Source organism: Astatotilapia calliptera, chromosome 3 (genome assembly GCF_964374335.1).
Source record: "Astatotilapia calliptera chromosome 3, fAstCal68.1, whole genome shotgun sequence".
Lineage (NCBI taxonomy): Eukaryota > Metazoa > Chordata > Actinopteri > Cichliformes > Cichlidae > Astatotilapia > Astatotilapia calliptera.
In genome coordinates this window covers 59770645-59792894 of record NC_137424.1, presented here as the reverse complement: position 1 = coordinate 59792894, position 22250 = coordinate 59770645, and the positions used below count along the sequence as shown (strand labels likewise).

At 44.8% G+C, this 22250-nt stretch overlaps 1 protein-coding gene across 1 annotated transcript in view; it reads right to left on the bottom strand.

The window, feature by feature from the left end:
* Positions 1–22250, bottom strand: part of LOC113029538 (NACHT, LRR and PYD domains-containing protein 12-like) — a gene marked incomplete at its 5' end in the record, with an annotated part of 62381 nt that overhangs the window by 30679 nt on the left and 9452 nt on the right. The window contains 4 exons of the mRNA XM_080292776.1: positions 3895–4074; positions 11595–11774; positions 13833–14006; positions 20366–22202. Coding sequence (XP_080148902.1) covers positions 3895–4074; positions 11595–11774; positions 13833–14006; positions 20366–22202 — 2371 coding nt within the window. The remainder of the gene's footprint in view (positions 1–3894; positions 4075–11594; positions 11775–13832; positions 14007–20365; positions 22203–22250) is intronic.

Genomic DNA, 22250 nt, shown 5'->3' with positions numbered 1-22250 from the left:
GCAAGATACTAACCCCAAGTTGCTCTCCAATGCGTCCATCGGAGTGTGAATGTAGCTAGGTAGCACTCAGTTTATAGTAAGTTTATAGTAAGCTTGTGAGAATGGGGGTGAATGTGGCATGTTGTATAGAGAACTTTGAGTCCTCCGGGAGAGTAGAAAAGCGCTATATAAGAATCAGTCCATTTACCATTTACACCTGGACGTCAAAGTAGTTAGAGTTGGGCATACTCCAGAAATCTGCATAATCTACTGACTAAGATTCATAGGATCAGAGACTAGAAGGTCTAAAAACAGCTGAACAAGACTTCCTGTATAAATGTGCTAGTTCCACAGATCGACTGTGGCTGTATCCCAATTCAGGGTCTGCAGCCTTAAAGGCCGCATTTTAAGGCCGATTACGTCACAGCGACGCGACAAAGGCTGTCCCAATTCAAAGGCTGCTCGAAATGTGGCCCTCAAATGCGTCCTTCATTTCCCTGAAGTTTAAGGATGGGTCGGTGTGGACTTCATGGCCCAACATATCCCAGACTTCATAGCGCGGCGGTGGGTGTGGATAATGTTGCTGAAAAAAATGGCTGAAGCGGGGCAGCCGAGGAGTAAACTTGTAAAAGTAAGTACTGAATATTATGTCTCTTATTTATGTACAAATGTTTAATAATGAAAACCATTAAAACATTACTGTTGGCCACATGTCGGCAAAGTTATGTGACATTAGTGACGTTTGTACTAACTTGGTTTTAAAGCCTTTAAATATACGCCGTTCAATAGTCGACCTTAATCTCACAGAGAATGTGATGATTTTGTGGATAATTAAAGTCAGTCATATATCCACAAACACAACAAGCTGAAAGTCAGTGATGCTGCTCGGTTTGCAGTCATGAACATCACGGCACAAGCAGGATTCACTGCACTGTTAATGTTAGCTGTGTTATATTGCTGCCTCTGTTCGGTGGTGTCGAGCCAAACGGACTTTAACGTGTGTTTGAACGAGCTGACGGTTCACTCGTTAAGCTGAAAGAAAGATGCTTTAATCACAGCAGTCGCACATGTGTCCACTGCACCATCTGGAACTCTTCTTGTTTACACTCGTAATAATACAAACACTAAATCGTGCTTCTCTGGTGCTGTTGTGTAGCAGTGTGTACACCTGAGACTGCCACCTGTCTGTCTGTCCTGCACTCTCTCTCTGTTTCTTTCTCTCTGATTGTGGAATAAAAGTATGAACATGTATTTATAAGTTACACTTGTGTTTGAATCCTGCAGCTTATCACACATTTGATTTCCATGTGTGACGACTGCAAGTGTCCAGAGTGAGGACAGACTGAGGGACCCACTGCTGCACATCATCTGTGACGCTTTGCACCCCTGATGATCCACCAGGACAAACTCAGCAGTGTGTGAGGAAGAGGAGGAGGAAGAGCCAGCAGCAGCTGACAGATGGAGAGAATAGACAGACTGTTCCCTGTTTGTGAAGGACTGCTAGGAAAGTTTAACATAACTAATTGTCTGTGCTGAATCAGTCTTATTAGGTAATGTTCAAATAATGTGATCATTCCAGTGTTTTCAGTGTGGGAGAAAGTACTCAGGGCCTTCAAGTTACACACTATGAAAGGCAGCAACAAGTTTAATATTCAGAAACCTAAAGTATGTATCAGCAGCAGAATGGAGCTAAAAATAAATGTTTGTTTCAGTTCTATGAAGCTTTGAGTATTTTGGATCAGTAGCACTGCTGTGTTTGTTGCATCATATTGCTGTAATTGTTTATATGCTTTATATATTCTGAGGTAAGTTGATCTATAGTGTTACATCATATTCTATAAGGATGTTATGTGTTTGTAGACTTTCTGCCCAGTTTGACCCATTTAGCAGAAGTCAGCCTGTTTAAGGCTCTGATATCTATTCTGTATGACTTAAAGCAGTTATGACATGGTCTGATTTTCTCACCCAATAAAGGAATATTTCATATATCAGTCTACTCTTCATTCTATCAGACACAGTTATCACAGCTCGTACATTTGCTTTTTACACATATTTGTAAACATTGAGCCAAATTTAGTAATGCCAACATATTAAACGAACAATATTTGTCTCTCATATATAATACATCTGTATATACACTGTCAAAGATACTTTTTTTGAGTGAAGATTTAAGGTGACGGGAAATAACTGCAACTTGAATCTTTACTGAAGATCAGTATTTAACACAGAGTTCAGGCTCACTGATGTAATATATCATAATAATCTAATAACTATAATATTGGCCATATTATATTTACATTACCACAGTGAGATGACTTTAGTCTCATGAACAACATTAGCTAATTGTTATTTACTAACTGTTGGGGTTATGTTTTAGTATTGTCATTTGTACTTAGAAACATATAATCATTTATGCTTAGAAGTATATAATCAATTGTAGATTGAAAGAATGTCTCATCCTAGGAGGTCTGCAGCAACCCTGTGCACCATGAAAAGGGGAGTACGTTCACACCTCTTCCAGAGTGTTCTAGCATAGATCACACACCTCCTTGGGTCATGAGAGAGAGGTTGTATCTTCTCTTTGTGATATATGGTATAGCAAACACACGTATATCTGTTTGAGTGTAAGAGCCTTTTGTTTAAGTGAACTGCTGGACTCCTGGCACCAGCAGGTATGGGGAGTCTTCACAGGGTCACATTTTGACCCCACGCACACACACCAATACTCACATACACACACACACACACTGGTACTCTTTGTTCACATGTACAGTATGCCTGTGTCAGTTGTCATATGTTAATGAACCTATACATATTCATGTAACCACAATAAAGAACAGTGCTGAGGGGGAGCTGACAGAGTGACTGCGGTTTGAGCGTCAGGAACAGCGCTCGTCACAGTTCTCTCCCTCGTGCACGTGACTACCCAAAGAGCTCTGGTGACTTGCGTCTTGTTTTTGCCATTGTAGTAGAATTGCCTCGTTCCAGCAATCGGTCTGTGCTAGACAAACCTATCACTAACTAATCTTAAATGACTGTTCAGTAAATAAATGAAGCCCAACAATCATGTTTTACAGTCCTGTGGTCTCAGCCTCAGATACTTATCACACAGAGCTCATGTAGAAAGAAACAAACAAATGAACAAAATATTTTCTCCCACATTTCTGTCAAAAAATGCTGTATGTGTCATGGTCCCTGTGTCTACCCAGCTAGTCCAGTGTGCTCTGCGCACCACCGGGAAGGAGTTCATTGTGGACTCCCACCCCTGGCTTCCACACCTGCAAGCGATCACCTGTGATCAGCTCTCACTCAAGTTCATTACTAAAGGCAGCGGCTGGGAATGCCTGATCGCTGGATTATTGTGTAACCCTTGTTAGTGTTCCTTCGATTATCTAGCTTCTTCGAGTAACTTTTGTGCATTATTCTAATGTCGTTCTCCTGTCTCCGTGTCACATTCAACCCGCCATCCTGAGGATCTACTGCCACTACTTCGTTGTGAGTTGTGGTGCGAGCTGGGCAAAGAATCCCCGGGAGGAGGAGTCTCTGTGTGAATTTCTGCTTGTGTTTTCCCCAAACTGCCTTCGTGACCCCTGGACTCATTTCCCTAAATATTGCACTCAATGTGTGTGGAAAATAAACAAACTAATCTTGTGATTTCAGTCTGCGTTTGAGTCCCTCCTGTGTCCGTGACAATATAAAACATTTCCAGCGGTTAGTATCATGATTGCTAGGCAACCTGGCAGCGTGACGGAGGCTAGACCGTCCCATTTCAGAAGCCCACAAGCCTTGCACTTCCGGCCTTAGCAGTCTTTCGGTACGCGGCCCTTGTGGATCATTAAGGCTGCGTACTTTAAGGTTGCAGACCCTGAATTGGGATACAGACAGTGTCAGCACAACTAAAACATGGTGACTGACCTCAGAGTTTGAAACCGACATCGTGGATTCTCCAGTAGAACACACAGCTGCTTCACTCCTGAATCCTGCAGGTTGCTGAAGTTTACGCTCAAGTCCAGTACACTGGGATATGTAGGGTTGGACTTCAGTGCTGCTGCCAGATAATCACAGCTGATCTCTGACAAATCACAGTCCTTCAATCTGTATAAAGAATGAAAGATGTAAGTTTATTAGACAAAGTGCTTGAAATCATTCAGTGTTTCATCATCTGTTCAGAGCTGAAGAAGGTTCAGAATAGAATAGAATAATCCTATAATTGTCCCACAAGGGGAAATTTGGTTGTAACAGCAGCCAGAAAGACACATATACAACAGGGAGGTGTGGAATGGAATGTGGGCCATCACTGGCCTGAGACAAAAGAGAGGGGTTGGGATGGATGGGGACGTCGAAAGTGCTAACAACCTAAATCTGCACTTCAGTAGGTTTGACTGCCCTGCGTCTCCGGTCTCCACACCCATCTTCTCCTTTCTCCTCCCCCCTCAGACTGTCTCACCCTGTCCCTCTCAGCAGATGACATCAAAAGAGAATTGGGCAGAATCCACTCCAGCAAAGCTGCTGGCCCTGACGGTGTCAGTCCCAGGGCCCTCAGGTGCTGTGCGTCCCAGCTGTCTGGAGTTCTAACCCGGACCTTCAACATGAGTCTGGAAATGCAGAGATTTGTCCCTAAAAAGATCAACCCGTCGACCCTCGGTGACTACAGGCCAGTGGCTCTGACCTCACATGTCATGATGACGCTAGAGAGACTCATCCTGAAACATCTGCGTCTGCTCGTGGAGCCCTGGCTGGACCCCCTGCAGTTTGCTTATCAACCTCGTATCGGCGTGGAGGATGCCATCATCTACCTGCTGGACCAGGCTGATTCTCATCTGGACATTGATGGGAGCACTGTGAGGGTCATGTTCTTTGACTTCTCTAGTGCTTTTAACACGATCAGACCATCACTGCTGGGGAATAAGCTCACGGAAATGCAGGTGGACACCCCACTGGTAGGTTGGATTACGGACTAAGTCGACCACAGCATGTCCGACCAATGTTCCCTCTAATTTTTCACGTGTCTGAGCGAACACACAAACTCCCTGAGCGGCCCCTTGGACCACTGTGAGCAACAGCAGACGTGTGCACTGTGGTCACGCCGGCATCGAATCCATCCAAGTTACATGGTTTATTAAAATAATCAAATTACAGCATTTACATTTATGTTAGACTACTTTTAATTACCTGCTTTATCCCACTTACAATGAAAATTAAAAACAATCTTGTTCATGACCTGTGTAGCATGTTAACACTATTGGAAGTTAAAATAACTTGAACTCCAATTTTGAAAACACAACTTTCTTTTTTTTATAAAGCTCTGACTGTATCATCAGTCTGTGGTCTGGGAGAGAGTCTGTAACTCTGTCTGCAAAATACAGCATATAAAGACCAATGTTGGGCAATTAATTATATAGTTACTTCTTTAAAAAAAGTTACTGAGTTTTGCAAACAAGAAAGTTTTTTGCAGCTGTTTACCTAAAAATAAACATTTCAAACTATTTACAGAACAATCAGCTGTTCTGCATCAAATCTGATGCCACACAAATTATTTGTGCCACTCAAAAATAGTTTCTGTCCACTATGAGATGAAGGAGAACAACAGCCTGATACCTGCAGGCCTGACAGCAGCAGATGTATCACTGCTGTAACACTCAGCAGTCGCCTCATTGTTCTGACACACACAACAAAACTATTGACTACACTACACACTAACTACACAAGATTTGTGCTAAACGTCGCAAATCTCTCACATCTCAAAACACCGCCGTCACTCCTAAAACTTCCTCCCGTTTCTTAACAACTAAATGCCGTGTTGCCATATAATTTTTTGATTGGTCGACATGGTACATTTTTCGACCAATGGGAAAGGGTGGGGAGTGTTTTGGTTTCGTCTTTGCTCACAGGTGGAGAGTGCTTTCGAGCGTTTTCCTTGTAAAACGCCGTTTTTACCGTTTCTTCCTGCAGTAAATATAAACAACGATAGTATTCAGGAAGAAAACCAAACATTGCAGATATTTTCCTACTCAGGCGACTCAGGTCCTTCAATGTTGGTGGGAAAATGCTGACCATGTTGTATCACTCTTTGTTGGAGAGCGTCGTGTTCTTTGCAGCAGTGTGCTGGGGAAGTGGGGTGAAGACAGCTGATGCCAACAGGCTGAACAAACTGATTAAAAAGGCTGGTTCTGTCCTGGGTGTCAGACTGGTGAACCTGGAGGTGGTGTCTGAGAGGAGAATGCTAAAAAAGCTTCTTTCTATCATGGACAACCCCTCCCACCCCATGCACGCCTCCATGATGGACCATCGGGGCAAACGCAGCAAAAGACTCATTGCCCCGAAATGCAGAACTGACCGCCACAGTAAATCCTTTGTACCGGTGGCAATAAGGCTGTATAACTCTTCCTCACTCTGTAGGTGATTTTCCTGAGACTATTACCAATGTTATTCTGTTCCCTCTCAGACTGTACAATATTACCCAACAGTACCTTATTGAATATTTGTTTCATCCCCCCATACGCTGCTACTCCCTTTAGAATAGAATAGAATAGAATAGAATAGCCTTTATTGTCATTGTACAGAGTAAAACGAAATTGGAGTGCCACTCCCTTGGTGCAAGTTTCAATAATAAATATAAATGTAAAATATAAAAAGTAAAAAAAAACAACAAAAAAACAACAAAAAAAACAAAAACAATCATAAGTACTCAAACAATAGTAAGTAAGATATATACAGGATAGCAGCATTAATATAATGACAGTGATGTATGGTATAGTTAAGCAGGTTCAATTGTTTTTGTGCTTATTTACTACGGTGATAGCTCTGGGAAAGAAGCTATCCCTGAATCTGTTTGTCCTGGTTTTATGTGACCTGTACCGTCGGCCTGACGGTAATAGTTCAAACAGTTGGTTGCTGGGGTGAGAGTGGTCCTTGATGATATTGCCAGCTCTGCTGAGGTACCGAGAGTTTGCAGTGACCTCTAGGCTGGGCAGAGAGCAGCCAGTGATCTTCTGGGCTGTGTTGATGACCCTCTGCAGTACTTTCCTGTCCGCAGCTGAGCACCCTGCATACCATGATGTTATGCCGTACGTTAGGATGCTCTCTATGGTGGCTCTGTAAAATGTCACCAGCAGCCTCTCCTCCAGGTTGTTCCTCCTGAGCACTCTCAGAAAGTGAAGACGCTGCTGGGCCTTTTTAACCACCGCCGTGGTATTTGCAGTCCAGGAGAGATCATCAGAGATGTGCACGCCCAGAAACCTCATGGAGCGTACCCTCTCCACACAGCTCCCGTGAATGTAAAGTGGGGCCGGGTCTGCTCTGCCCTTCCTGAAGTCCAAGATAAGTTCTTTAGTTTTCGTGGTGTTCAGTTGGAGGTTGTTAACTGAACACCACTCAGTCAGTCTGTTGACCTCATCTCTGTAGTCCGACTCATCCCCCCTTGAGATGAGTCCAACCACTGTGGTGTCATCCGCGAACTTTATGATGGTGTTTGAGAGATGGGTAGGGGAGCAGTCGGATGTGTAGAGCGTAAACAGGAGGGGACTCAAAACACATCCTTGTGGAGACCCGGTGCTGAGTGTGATGGTGCTGGACCGGTGGGGGCCGAGTCTGACAGACTGTGGTCTATTTGTCAGGAAGTCCTTGATCCAGAGGCAGATGGGGGTGGAGAGTCCCAGGTGAGACAGTTTCTGGACCAGGATCTCCGGGATGATATGATTGAATGCTGAGCTGAAGTCCAGGAAGAGCATTCTCACATAGCTTCCTCGGTGCTCCAGGTGACTCAGCGCAGTGTGGAGCGCTATGGTGATAGCGTCCTCGGTGGATCGATTTGTCCTGTAGGCAAATTGGTGGGGGTCCAGAGTGGGAGGCAGACCGGCCCAGATGTTGCCTATTGCACAATACTATGTCACTTTCTAGAATCGCCGGCACTGATAGTTAAGTTCTTTATTCTCCAGGATACATTCATTTATATTACTTCGTTAGAGTTATTTGATACTATGTCTTGCACTATCCTACTGCTGTATATTACTGTATACTACTATTCTTATTGTATATATTGTATATCTTATTCATCTGTTCCTCAGTCTCTCCTGCTGCTTTGAGCATGTACATGACAAAAGAATTTCCCTCGGAATAAATAAAGTTATTCTTATTCTTAAAAACAGTACCCAGGTCACAGAACAGAAACATACACAATTTTTTCTTACATATTTACATCAAGGACAATGGTTACTATAAACAGAGTACTGTACAGTTATTAAGTTAAATAAAATTAAATACAGATAAGAGGCAAACCCAGGTTGTCGTGTGAATCAGTTGATAAAATAGTGCAAGATACAGATGTAAACATCTATGATTGTTGGGAGCAGTTCTGATTGTACAGTCTGACAGCTGCAGGGAGGAAGGACCTGCAGAAACGCTCCTTCATGCATCGAGGATGCAGCAGTCTGTCACTGAAGGAGCTCTGCAGTTCAGCAACATTTACATGCATGGGGTGTTGATGGGGAAGTCTGCAGTGTAGAGGGTGAAGAGGAATGGTGCCAGCACAGTTCCCTGTGGGGCCCCCGTACTGCAGACCAGCGTATCAGAGACAGCCCTGTGTCCTCACATACTGTGGGCGTTCTGTTAGGTAGTCCAGTATCCACTGGGACATGTGGTGGTCCACTCCTGATAGCTCCAGCTTGTCTCTCAGAAGTCGTGGCTGGATGGTGTTGAAAGTACTGGAGAAATCAAAGAACATGATCCTCACAGTGCTTCCAGGCTTCTCCAGGTGAGTCAGAGCTCGGTGCAGGAGGTAGATGATGGGGTCCTCCACCCTGATGCCAGGCTGGTAAGCAAACTGCAGCAGATCCAATGAAGACCTCACCAGGGGGCGCAGATGGTTTAGAACCAACCTCTCGAGGGTCTTCATCAGATGCGATGTCAGAGCTACCGGCCTGTAGCTGCTGAGTTCCTTGGGATCGGAGGTCTTTGGTACCGGTACCACAGAGGAGGTCTTCCACAGCTGTGGTACTTTCCCCAGTGACAGGCTCAGGTTGAACAGATATCCTAGGATGCCACACAGTTTATCTGCGCAGCATCTCAGGAGCCTGGAGCTGAGGCCATCTGGACCTGCAACCTTCCTCACCTTGATCTTGCGAAGCTCATTCCTCACTTGAAGTGCTGAGATGGAGAGAGGGGATTTCAGGGGAGGGGGGTGTATGTTGGAGTCCACAGAAGCCGGGGGTGGGTGTGATGGCTGGGAGCTGGGAGGTGTGAAGCTGAGAGGTGTGAAGTCCTGAGATGAAGGACAGGCAGTCCCTGAAGATGAAGGAGATTGCAGCAGGGGGGACAATGCTGTGATGGGTGTTTGATTAAACCTTTTAAAATATTTATTTAGGTCATTCACCCACCCCAGGTCTCCTGCAGCCTGGGGGGTTGGTTTTTGTCCTGAGATTGTCTTCAGGCTGTTCCAAACCCCTCTGATGTTGTCCTGTTGCGGCTGCTCTTCCATCTTCCTCCTGTAGTTTTCCTTTCCTTGCCTTATCTTCCATTTCAGCTTCTTCTGAACAACTCTCAGCTCCTGTTTGTCTGCAGATCTAAAGACTCTTATTCTCCTTGAGGAGAGCCTTAATTTCAGGATTTATCCATGGCTTGTTGTTAGAAAAACACTGTACCTGTTTGATGGGTACGGTGTTGTCCACACAGAAGTTCATATAATCCGTAATGCAGTCTGTGATGCTGTTGAGGTCATCCTCCAGGGGGCTGCAGAGGTTGTCCCACACAGTAGAACGGAAACAGTCCCTCAGGGCCTCTTCAGTCTCTGCCGACCATTTCCTTACTGTGCGTATCACAGCTGGTTCTCTGTGTACTAGAGGTTTATACACAGGCTGGAGATGGACCAGGTTGTGATCAGAGCCCCACAGAAGAGGAAGGGTGATGAGCTGTATGCCTCCTTCATGTTGGCATACAGTAAGTCCAATGTTTTATTGTCTCTGGTGTAGCAGGTGACATACTGGGTGAAGGTGGGGAGAGTGGAGGACAGGGAGATGTGATTAAAGTCCCCAGAGATCAGGAAAAGGGCCTGAGGGTGCTGTGTTTGGAGTCTGCTGGTTACAGTGTGCAGGACCTCACAGGCTGCTGCAGCGCTAGCAGAGGGCGGGACATACACAGCTATCATAATCACGTGTGTAAACTCTCGCGGTACGGTCTCATGCTAACCGCTAGCAGCTCAATGTCCTTACAGCCTAGTCTCTTTGATAGATAAATGCCCAGAGTTACACCATCTATCGTTCACAAACACAGCCAGACCCCCTCCTCTCTTCTTACCACTCTCTGTTGTTCTGTCGGCCCGGATCAGATGAAAACCATCCATGTTTACGTGTGAGTCCGGAGTTAGCGCAGTTAGCCACGACTCTGTGAAGCACATCAGGCTGCACTCCCTGTAGCTCCTCTGATGTCGGGCAAGAGCCGCCAGTTCGTCTACTTTATTGGGGAGAGATCTCACATTCCCCATAATAACAGATGGAATCGCTGGCCGGTACCTCCTGACTTTACTGTGACACCCGATCCCGGCCCGAGAACAGTGTCTCTTCCTCCTCACCTCACAGGGGATGTTGGCTCGCTCGGCAGTAGGCCGGGCAGCGGAGGCCCCGAGGGCAAAAAGCTGATCCCTGCTGTAAACAATGGGAGGTCGGCCCTCCACTCACTCTCCGGACACAGATGCTGTAAAAAATGTGATAAAGAACACTACTGTCCCTAAAACTCTGAGCTCCATTGTGGGGGACAGCAGTCCACAACAGAAAAACAAGAAAAAGAATGTAGAAGTTTAAAAAAAAAAAAAAAAAAGAAATGATGTCAGTCTGACTCGTCACATGTTTGGAGGCGTGTTTGATGTTTGCTCTTCTGGAAACTCTCAGTATCAAATATGGACGATGCAAAGGAGACACGCTTCAGTCTGTATGGACCTGTTTCTGTAGCTGCCACCATCATTCTACATGTTTGTACATCAGCTGATCAAATCCTGTCTGCTGTCTTCATTTATTACTCTTCACTTGCTTCACTGTCACTGTGTGGGCGGAGCTGCCTGAGCCCCGCCCACACAGACAGCTCCTCTCTGGAGCAAAACTTCTGCTTCATCTCCGCTTCTTTTCTTCATGCTCCACCTCTCTTTTCTCTTCTTCAGTGTTCTGCAGCCACGGAGCCTCACAGCCGTTAGCACGCCCATACCTGGGCAGCTAGCATTACCCAGCATGCCGTGCAGCAGTGTCAGTTTGTAAATGTGAAAGAATTCCTGCTGTGTGCCGTGACCTTTGACCTGCTAAAGACAGTCAGCTGTGGATGATTCATTGTTGTGTCTGATACTTAGAACTGTGAGGAAGAAGCTACACAGTTAATCAGGGTCCCCTCTCTCTGAATCAAGAAAGGTGGGCAGGCCGCGTGTGGGCCACGGGCCATACGTTGAGTCTCACTGTTTGAAATGTGAACATTGTTCTGCTGCAGTCAATGGACTAAACCAGAGAAGAAGAAAACAGACTTTACCATGAAGATCCTCAGTGTGGATCAGTATAATATCAGCCTGATGTCTGCAGTTTAGTGTCAGCACAACTTTCACATCATATTCATCTCAGCACAACTAAAACATGCTGACTGACCCCAGAGTTTCAAATCGACATCGTCGATTCTCCAGGAAACCACACAGATGCTTCACTCCTGAATCCTGCAGGTTTCTGTAGGTTCCACTCAGGTCCACCTCTGTGGGATACGAGGGGTTGGACTTCAGTGCTGCTGCCAGATAATCACAGCTGATCTCTGACAAACCACAGCTCTCCAATCTGTATAAAGAATGAAAGATGTAAGTTTATTAGACAAAGTTCTTGAAATCATTCAGTGTTTCATCATCTGTTCAGAGCTGAAGAAGGTTCAGAATGTAGAAGTTTAGAAAATGGAAACTCCAAACAGCTGAAGCCAACAGGAAGCAGCTTCAAACAAACACAACAAGAGAAAAAACTCTGAATGTTTCACATTAAAGTCGTACATTTCTCATAAAAACAGGACAAAGACTTGAAAAAGTCGTGTTTTTCCTTCCAGGAACCACATGGCTTCACTTTTAAAGGTGAAGTGTGACAGAAATGGACATATTTGAAGTCCAACACCTTTTTCCAGTCACATTATTAAAGCAGACAAACTACAAGCTCATTTTCATTGCAACAAGTCATCTTCTGACCTGGACTAACAACACTGGTCTCTATGTGCAGCTGGCTGTGAGACCAGTGCTCAGGGAGCGTCTACAAAGGGCAACACTGAAAGAACATCACACACTCATTTGCTTCCAGCACACAAACATCTACTGTCATTATTCATGTTCCTGCTCCTCTGGATTCACACGGAGCTTCTGGTCGTTATTTACCCGTTGCCATGGTGAATCGTAGTATCGAGGCTCCATGATTGGCCTGACTCTGATCAGCTGATCTAGAAGAGGAAACTCTGCTATATGTACATTATTACATCTACACCTGAATCTCAACACTAACACAAATATATCAACTGTGTTTAATATTTTGGCACGTAGATCATTCATGTGCTTCAGCTCTTCTTACATTTTACCACCAACACGTTTCAAAAGGAGCAGCTTTTACTTTGAAGGCCAGCTGTCTCCATTTCCTGTTTTCCTTGTTGGATAAAGGAACAAGTCGATGCTTCAGTGCGTTGAATTGTGTTACACAAAAATAAGCAAAGTTTTCACGTTGTTCAGGCAGAATCGAGCTTGAAGAATGAATCCACACGTCAATAAACATTTTCATCAGCACAAGCAGGACAATGAAAGCAGGAAACACCCAAACTGCCATTTCTCCTTCTACAACTTCAACAACTGCACATGAATTATACTTCATACACAGACCCACAGTCTCTGGTTGCTCTGAAATCTCACTGACAGCCAATAGAAATAAAGAAAAGTCCAGACTGACAGTCTCTGTGGGGTTAGGCAGTGAACTGCTCACGCTGCGTTCAAGTGCATCACAAACTATTGGAATTGGATCCAACTTTGTGAAGCAAATTTCTTCTCAGCTGCTGTTTTGAACATTTCCTCATGAACTGTGTTAAACTCTGTAAATGAACAGAACTATTTCTACATTTGAAACTATGGATTCATTTTCCCGTTCACTTCTGTACATTAGTGTATAAATGAATGTTAGACTGGGCTCCATGCAAACACTTGGTCTCAGCTGCCTTCTTTCTGTAGTCCTTTCTCTTCTCCAGCTTCTGTTTGAAATCCTCTCACAGAGCCTGAATCCTGCTTTGCTGTCACGTTTGGGCCTGTGTTAGGCTGCTGTGTGTTCCTCTGCTTTAACACACACCTCACCACAGCAGCTGTGTGGGTCGTCTCTGTAGCAGCCAGATCAGCTTCTGATACATGAACATCATCCTAACTTCACCTTCATTAGCTTTGACATTCATGTCTTTCTTTTCTCTCTGTTTCCACACAAGCTCAAAGTCTCTGCAGCCTGTTTTTATCCGCTATCATCAGATCTTCATCATCCTCATTCACATCCCTCACACACTCTACAGCCTCATCAGTACTGACTTCATCTTCACTGACTGATGGAGCACAACATGAACCTGTGGAGGCTGAAACACTGTCCTGTCAAACATCTCCCCGTCACCACTCCACTTCTGTCAGCCTTTAAATGAACCCTGCTCAAGTCTGTCACTTCTGTTTGGAGCCAAAAGAAAAAACTGTTGCTCACTCTGGAAAGACAACATTTCTGAAAGCACTCAAACTTCTTCATGTTTGTCTTCAGACACATCCTGAACATTTAGGAACTAAAGAAAGTTTCAAACATCAAAGACCTGAAATATAGAAGAACATCAGCTGCAGTCAGTGAACTCACCTCAGAGTCTCCAGTCGACAGTTTGGACTCTCCAGTCCAGCACACAGAAGCTTCACTGCTGAATCCTGCAGCTTGTTCTCACTCATGTCCAGCTCTGTCAGATGGGAGGGGTTGGACTTCAGAGCTGAGGCCACAACTTCACAGAGAGTCTCTGAGAGTCGACACTCAGTCAGTCTGTGATGATAGAAAATATAAAATATGTTATTATAAAAGCAGAAAATGTGCATTTTAAACACAGACTGAATGTATATGAAGACAAAACAGAGTGAGGTCATAATCTGATGAATCTGCTCTTCACATCTGTGCTTCAGCTCCTCTTACTGTGTTTGACATGACACAACGATTGAGTCTCTCTCAGACCTGCAGACTTTTAATGAGAATCTTTGTTTGGCTTTAATCTGCAGATGAAGGAGGAAGATGGTGTCACATTTAGGCTTCCATAATGTCCACAGTCTGTCACTGAGATCTGATCCAGAGTCAGAGTGAAGACACACATTTGAACTGTTTCCTGTCTTGACTCCAGGACATGAATGAGCTCAGCTCAGTGAAGAGTTCCAGCTGGAAAGATGATCTCTGTTTGCTACCTGCTGCTGTCAGGTACGACTGCCATAATAAACATGGAGAGTGAGCATGAAGGTGCAGAGGAAGACTCTAGTGTCATTTTTTAATGGTTTTTAAAAGGATTTTTAAGGGTTTTCATGGATGATTTGATTTCCAGCAGGACACTTAAACATGACAGTGGACGTCCTAAAGAACATATTCACTGATATGAAACGTGTCATTGAACAGGATCAATATCAGTGCAAACATGATGGAAACAGCTGTGACTGCATGGATGTGACACACTTCAAATCTGCTCTCCACTCTTGGATTTGGGATCCACGGAGCTGCTCTGTGTCAATAAAGGAATGGTGTGGAAGGTCGCAGCGTACGGACACAAACACTGTGAGGTAACGGCGTAAAAACTAAACAATCAGCTCTGTGATTAATGAGGACATGAAGTCAGACATTCCTCATTAGGAGCAGCAGGAATGAAAGTGACTCCATGTGCTGCTGGGACTTCAGTGTTAGCTCACATATCTGACACATGTTCAGTCCAGATGTCAGCAGTGTCTTCTCACTCAGTTTGTCCCACTGTTGGCAGTAAGAGAGCACAGCTGGTTCACCTCTGACCCCCACTCTGAACCACAGCTCTGTCACTCATCAGTACATCACTTTAATCACACTGAACCAGAGTCTTCCTCAGCACCCTCATCCTCACTCACCATGTTTGTGTATCTGACTATTGCCTCATTAACCACAGAGATGAACTCACAGAGCTGAAGGAGACTTAATGACGCACACTCACTCTACAATAACAGCCCACAGGTGTTCACTAGCTGATAAATTGCTTAAAGAGGAAACAGACACAGAGCGATGGCGGAGTCAGGAAAAGCATCACCGATCAAAGAGGAGAAGCTCAGATGGTGAAGTTGCTCTGGATATTTGTTGTTGTTTTTAAGGTTACTTTATTTATACCCACAGGTAAATTTACTTTACAGAAAAATGATAGCATGCCTTCAAACACACAATAAAAACGCCTCACAACAACATACTTGAACATTTCGGCTCAAATCAAAAACCATTCTTCTTCTTATTGAGTTCAGTGACAGCAGCAGGACGAAGCTGTTTCTATAATGCTTTGTCCTGCATCTTGAAATACAAACTCTGTTCTCAGGAAAGAAGCTGAAATTCACCCCGTAGAGGATGGGAGCCATTTTTAAGAATTGATAATAGGGCTGGGCCGTCTCACACTGTTCACGGTAACACCGGTATAATGTTGGTCCGTCAGACACACAACAAAGCACTATTTTTGGTAGCGCATGCTAGCGGGCCGTCGTTATTACCGTGTTGTTTGGAAAATACGGCGCACTTAAAATCAATCCTTTGATTTTTCTGACAGTCGACAGAGCCCCTTATAACCCCGTGTGCCTTATGTATGAACTCTGGTTGTGTTTACTGACCTCGAAACCATTTTATGTGCACGGCGCTCAAAATGTTTCAGTACGACTTTGCTAAGCTACGAAGCCGCACCGCTTGATGGATTGTGGGAGCGTTACGGCTGTCGTAGGCGGAGCCTCGCGGAGTGATACGTGCTGTGCTTAAACATAATATTACCGTGTTGTGTGTGTATAAGCTCTTTAAGTGTTGTGGATGTTATACATGGTTATGCTGAGGATGTGTCGGCCACTGGAAACGCCTTTTGGTTAAACTGTCAGCGAGGAATTTGCACTGTTACATTTTTATATAACTTTAATGCAGATAAAAAAAACAGCTGCTTGTTTAAGTGAAAATACATTGATGGGTTTTTGCACTAATAAAGTTGAGCAGTTGTAAAGTATTTTGTCTCGTGTCAATTATGTCGTTATCGCAAATCTTCAAATGTATATGGTGATAAATATTTTTGGTCATATCGCCCTGCTCTAGCTGATAAGCCATCCTCTGTACCTGTTTAGAGTACAGGGAGGTCAAACAGGACTGTGACTCACCTATCAGACGACTGGACCGTCTCACTATCTGACTCAGTGAGTTTTTCTCTGACCGAACCAAAAGATAAAATGGACTCAATAAAAAAAATCCTCCCTCGCTGGTGTCTGGTCTTCTTTTCTGTGCCTCTTTGCTGACTTTATAAACGCCCAATCAGGATAGCCGCACGTTTTGAGTGCTTCCTTTACATGTGTGTGTTCCTTCTTTGTCCCTTAGACGAACATGTTCTGCCCGGTGGTGTAGGGTCCAGGAAAGAAGACCAGACACCAGCGAGGGAGGATAAGAAGGACAGACGCAACAACATTGTCATCCCCTATGTAGCTGGTGTATCAGAGAAACTCAGGAGAGTTTTCTCCAAGCATGACATCCCAGTGTATTTCAGACCCAGCAACACGCTCAGACAGAAACTGGTTCACCTGAAAGACAAAACGCCAAAACATAAACTTAACAATGTGGTGTATGCTGTACAGTGCAGCGAGGAATGCTCAGACCTCTACATTGGAGAGACCAAACAGCCACTTCACAAGCGCATGGCACAACACAGAAGAGCCACCTCCACAGGACAAGACTCAGCAGTCCATCTGCATCTTAAGGATAAAGGACACTCTTTCGAGGATGCCAATGTTCACATTTTGGACAGAGAGGACAGATGGTTTGAAAGAGGAGTGAAAGAAGCCATCTATGTCCACTGTGAGCGACCATCTTTGAACAGAGGCGGGGGTTTACGACACCAACTCTCTGCCATCTATAATCCAGTTTTGGGATCCCTTCCCAGACGCCTTAACACCCACTCACATCCTGGGCCATCTGATCTCAGGAATTCGCATGATAAGGTGGGGCCAGGTTTCACAATGAACACACCTGAAACTCTGGCTGATTGGGACCCACGCCCAGTTTCTCACCTTGGCTCAGGCGATTAGAGGATCATCAGGGGGCCCTTTTGTCCCTCTGTGGGGGGTCACTCCCACTAGGTTTATATCTGGGACTCTCCACCATTTGACCTTAGAACTGAAGAAGCTTCTCGGATGAGAGGTGAAACGTCTTCAAGTAACTTAAAGAAGTCCAGACGCTTTTCTTTCCAAGCTCCTTTGACTACGATGACCTGGATGACTGAGAACCTTCACAGACAGCAGTGATACATCTGCTGCTGTCAGGCCTGCAGGTATCAGGCTGTTGTTCTCCTTCATCTCATAGTGGACAGAAATTATTTTTTGGAGTGGCACAAATAATTTGTGTGGCATCAGATTTGATGCAGAACAGCTGATTGTTCTGTAAATAGTTTCAAATGTTTGTTTAAAAAAACATCTTGAAACAGAGACTGAAAAGAGTTCATACAATGGAACGAATGACAGCAAGCTTGCAACTGAAGATGGAGATCTGCTACCAGGAACTGTGTGGCCAGATCCTGAACGAACAAGAACTTTGGAACATTAATAATATGAAGCTATAAATCTCTATACGACATGCTATCATATTAATCTTGGTCTGTTTTTGTTTCCTTTCCTGTCTTAAATGGTCTCATGACAGAGAATGTTAACATGTTGTTTGTTTGTTTACCCAAAAATGACTAAATAAACATCTAAAAAACGCCTTGGCTGCATTATTAGGTAAACAGCTGCAAAAAACTTTGTTGTTTGCATAACTCAGTAACTTTTTTGAAGAAGTAACTATATAATTAACTGCCCAACATTGGTCTTTATTTACTGTATTTGCAGAGAGAGTTACAGACTCTCTCCCAGACCACAGACTCAGAATACAGTCAGAGCTTTATAAAAAATAGAAAGTTGTGTTTTCAAACTTGGAGTTCAAGTTATTTTTCCTTCCAATAGTGTTAACATACTACAGGTCATGAACAAGATTGTTTTTAATTTTCATTGTAAGTGGGATAGAGCAGTTAATTAAAAGTAGTCTAACATAAATGCTGTAATTTGATTACTTTAATAAACATGTAACTTGGATGGATGTGATGCTGGCGTGACCACAGTGCGCACGTCTGCTGTTGCTCACAGTGGTCCAAGGAGGGAGTTTGTGCGTTCGCTCAGACACATGAAACATTAGAGGGAACGTTGCTCCTCCCACCACTGAACAAAGTCCTCAGTGACTGGACCGTGGCTGGTTTCACCCTCTTTCAGTAAGCTGACAATAACATCTGCATATTTAATAATGACCCTGTTTTCATATCTGCTCTGACACCTGTTTGTATAGAGAGTGAATAATAAGGGTGATAAGACGCAGCCTTGAGGAGAAGCTGTGGAGGAGAACACTGGGTCAGACAGAACCCCATTTATTTTGTTTGTGACCTGTCAGTTAGAAAATCTCAAATCCAGCCCACCAGGTTCTCCCTGATTTCAAACTGTTCTAAAAGTCTTTTAGTTAAAATATGGGGCTGTGTTGTGTTAAAAGCTGAAGAAAAATCGATGAACTGAAGTCTTGCAGAAGTCCCTTCACTCTCTACATGTGTAAGAATCAGATTTAGTCAAAGTGCGTCCTCCACTCCTCTGTTGGGCCTGTATGCAAACTGCATTGGATCCAGCTGATGTTCAGCCTCTTTCATAATCACATTTCTGATGAGTTTTTCAGAGACTTTCTGAGGTGAGGGCAACAGGCCTGAAGTCATTTAGAAGTTTTGGACGACTAGATTTAGGGACAGGAACCACGACAGCTTCTTCCCAAAGAGAGAGCACATGCTGCACTAATGTTATCAGGACCCTGGCTCTTGCTCACATTAACTGCATGAAAGGCCTTTTGGACATCGCTGAGTTCAATGACAAAGTGCTGAGTGTCTCTCAGTTTCTGTTCCAAAATCCATCCATCCATTCGCTTCCGCTTATCCTTTTCAGGGTCGGGGGGGCGCTGGAGCCAATCCCAGCTGTCATAGGGCGAAAGGCGGGGTACACCCTGGACAGGTCGCCAGTCTGTCGCAGGGCTAACACATAGGGACAGACAACCATTCACACTCACATTCACACCTAGTGACAATTTGGATTAATCAATTAACCTATCCCCACAAGCTGCATGTCTTTGGACGGTGGGAGGAAGCTGGAGTACCCGGAGAGAACCCACGCAAACACGGGGAGAACATGAAAACTCCACACAGAAAGACCCTGGCCTGATGGTGGAATTGAACTCAGGACCTTCTTGCTGTGCAGCAACAGTGCTAACCACCGTGCTGCCTGTTCCAAAATATCCTCGCTAAAATCAGAAGAACTGAAACGAGCATAAAACACATTCAAGTGTTTGCAAAATCTTTGTCTGATCATCTAAAATGATCTGACTGCTGCTCTGAGGATTTTCAAACTAGGGCTGGGACGATGCGTCGACGTCATCGATTACGTCGACATGTGAAGTACGTTGACCTAAAAAAAATGTGTGTCGATGCATCATCACTTTCAAAACAGACACGGCGGCAGCGAGTAGCGGCAACATGAGTGAGGCAGCCGCAGCCAACTTAAATCACTCCACCCGAACACGCAGTTCTACAGTACGGGATATTTGAACAGAAAAGGAAGTGATGCAGGCGTTTCCCGGCTTTATAAGGTGGAAATGGCCTATCAGAAAAGCACGACGGCTATGCACCAGCACCTCAAACGACGGCATCCAGGAGCAGCTTCTGCTTCGGATTGAAAAATTCATCGATTAGGAAAATGATGGTTTTGCCCAGCCCTATTTCAAACCCTGCTATGGTTGTCATACAAGTCCAGGCATCAGACTTCACTACAAAGAAGCTCTTCATAGACTCTTATTTCTGTCTAACAGGAACGTCTGAATGACCAACAGCAGCAGCAGATTTAAAACACCGCCCCCTAATGACACAACACAGGTACTACATGTAGATGTGAGTCTACAACACACAGCGTACGATGACCAATGCAGGATCATGCTAAGTGACCAACAGAAAATATCATTTCATTTGAGAAACAAACTAATGAGAGTCGTTTAGTGCTGTGTGTATCTGAAGAACTAAACTACTAATCTACACTCATGTTAATGAGCACATCTGGACTCACCGAGCCTTTCTGCAGTTCCTCACAGCTGGAATCAGTCTGTGTCGTCCCTGCTCTGATGTGTTGTACTTCTGCAGGTCCAACTCATCCAGAACCTCCTCTGACATCTGCAGCATGAAGGCCAGAGCTGAGCACTGGATCTCAGAGAGTCTCTCTGATCTGTTCTCTGACTTCAGGAACTCTTGGATCTCCTGATGTACTGAGAGGTCGTTCATCTCCATCAGGCAGTGGAAGATGTTGATGCTTCTGTCAGGAGAGATTTTATCACTGTTCATCATCTTCAGGTTGTTGATGACTCTCTGGATGGTTCCTGGGTTTTTCTCTGTCTGACCCAGCAGACCTCCTAAGAGTCTCTGGTTGGACTCCAGACAGAGGCCATGAAGGAAGCGGACAAACAGGTCCAGGTGGCCATTTTTACTCTGGAGGGATTTCTCCATGGCTCTGTTCAGGAAAAAATCCAGAATACATTGGTAATCATCATCTTCACTATCATCATCGTGATCATCATACTCCTCCTCAATCCAGTCTATGCTCAAAAAGTCCCCCAGCACCTCTGTCTTCATGCTGGTGAAACAGTGGAACATGTAGACTGCAGCCAGAAACTCCTGGATGCTCAGATGAACAAAGCAGTAGACTGGTTTCTGGAAGATCACACACTCTCTTTTGAAGATCTCTGTACAAACTCCTGAGTACACCGAGGCCTCTGTCACATCCAGACCACACTGCTCCAGGTCTTCTTGGTAGAACATGATGTTTCCTTTCTCCAGATGTTCAAACGCCAGCCTCCCCAGCTTCAGAAGAACTTCCCTGTCAGCCTCCGTCAGCTCCTGTGGACTCGTCTCACGTCCCTCATGGTACTTGTTCTTCTTCCTCTTTGTCTGAACCAGCAGGACGTGTGAGTACATGTCAGTCAGGGTCTTGGGCAGCTCTCCTCTCTGCTCTGTAGTCAACATGTGCTCCAGAACTGTAGCAGTGATCCAGCAGAAGACTGGGATACTACACATGATGTGGAGGCTCCTGGATGTCTTCATGTGGGAGATGATTCTGCTGGACAGCTCTTCATCACTGAATCTCCTCCTGAAGTACTCCTCCTTCTGGGCGTCAGTGAAGCCTCGTACTTCTGTTAGCCTGTCAACACATGTAGGAGGGATCTGATTGGCTGCTGCGGGTCGGGAAGTTATCCAGACGAGAGCCGAGGGAAGCAGATTCCCCTGGATGAGGTTTGTCAGCAGCTGGCTGACTGATGACTTCTGTGTGACATCAGACAGCAGCTTCCTGTTGGTGAAATCCAATGAAAGTCTGCTTTCATCCAGGCCGTCAAAGATGAACAAAAGCTGAGAGACAGCCAGCTTCTCTGCTGTGACCTTCTGTAATGTTGGATGGAAAACATGGAGCAGCTCCAGAAGACTGTACTGCTCATCTCTGATCAGGTTCAGCTCCCTGAATGAAAGCAGAACCACCACACTGACATGTTGGTTCTCCAAGCCCTCTGCCCAGTCCAGAGTGAACTTCTGCACTGAGAAGGTTTTTCCAACACCAGCCACGCCGTTGGTCAGAACCACTCTGATGGGTCTCTGTTGGTCAGGTAAGGCTTTAAAGATGTCCTGGCACCTGATTGGAGCGTCATGGAGGGCGTCCATCTTGGAAGCTGTCTCCAGCTGCCTCACCTCATGTTGGGTATGAACCTCTTCACTCTGTCCCTCTGTGATGTAGAGCTCAGTGTAGATCCTGTTGAGGAGGGTTCTACTTCCTGTTGCATCACTTCCTTCAGTCACACGTTCACATCTCCTCCTCAGAGTGATCTTATGTTCATCTAAAACCTCCTGCAGACCAACATCTGCTGAAAGAAAAACAGAAAGAAAACTCTTTAATGTCTGAACAACAACCA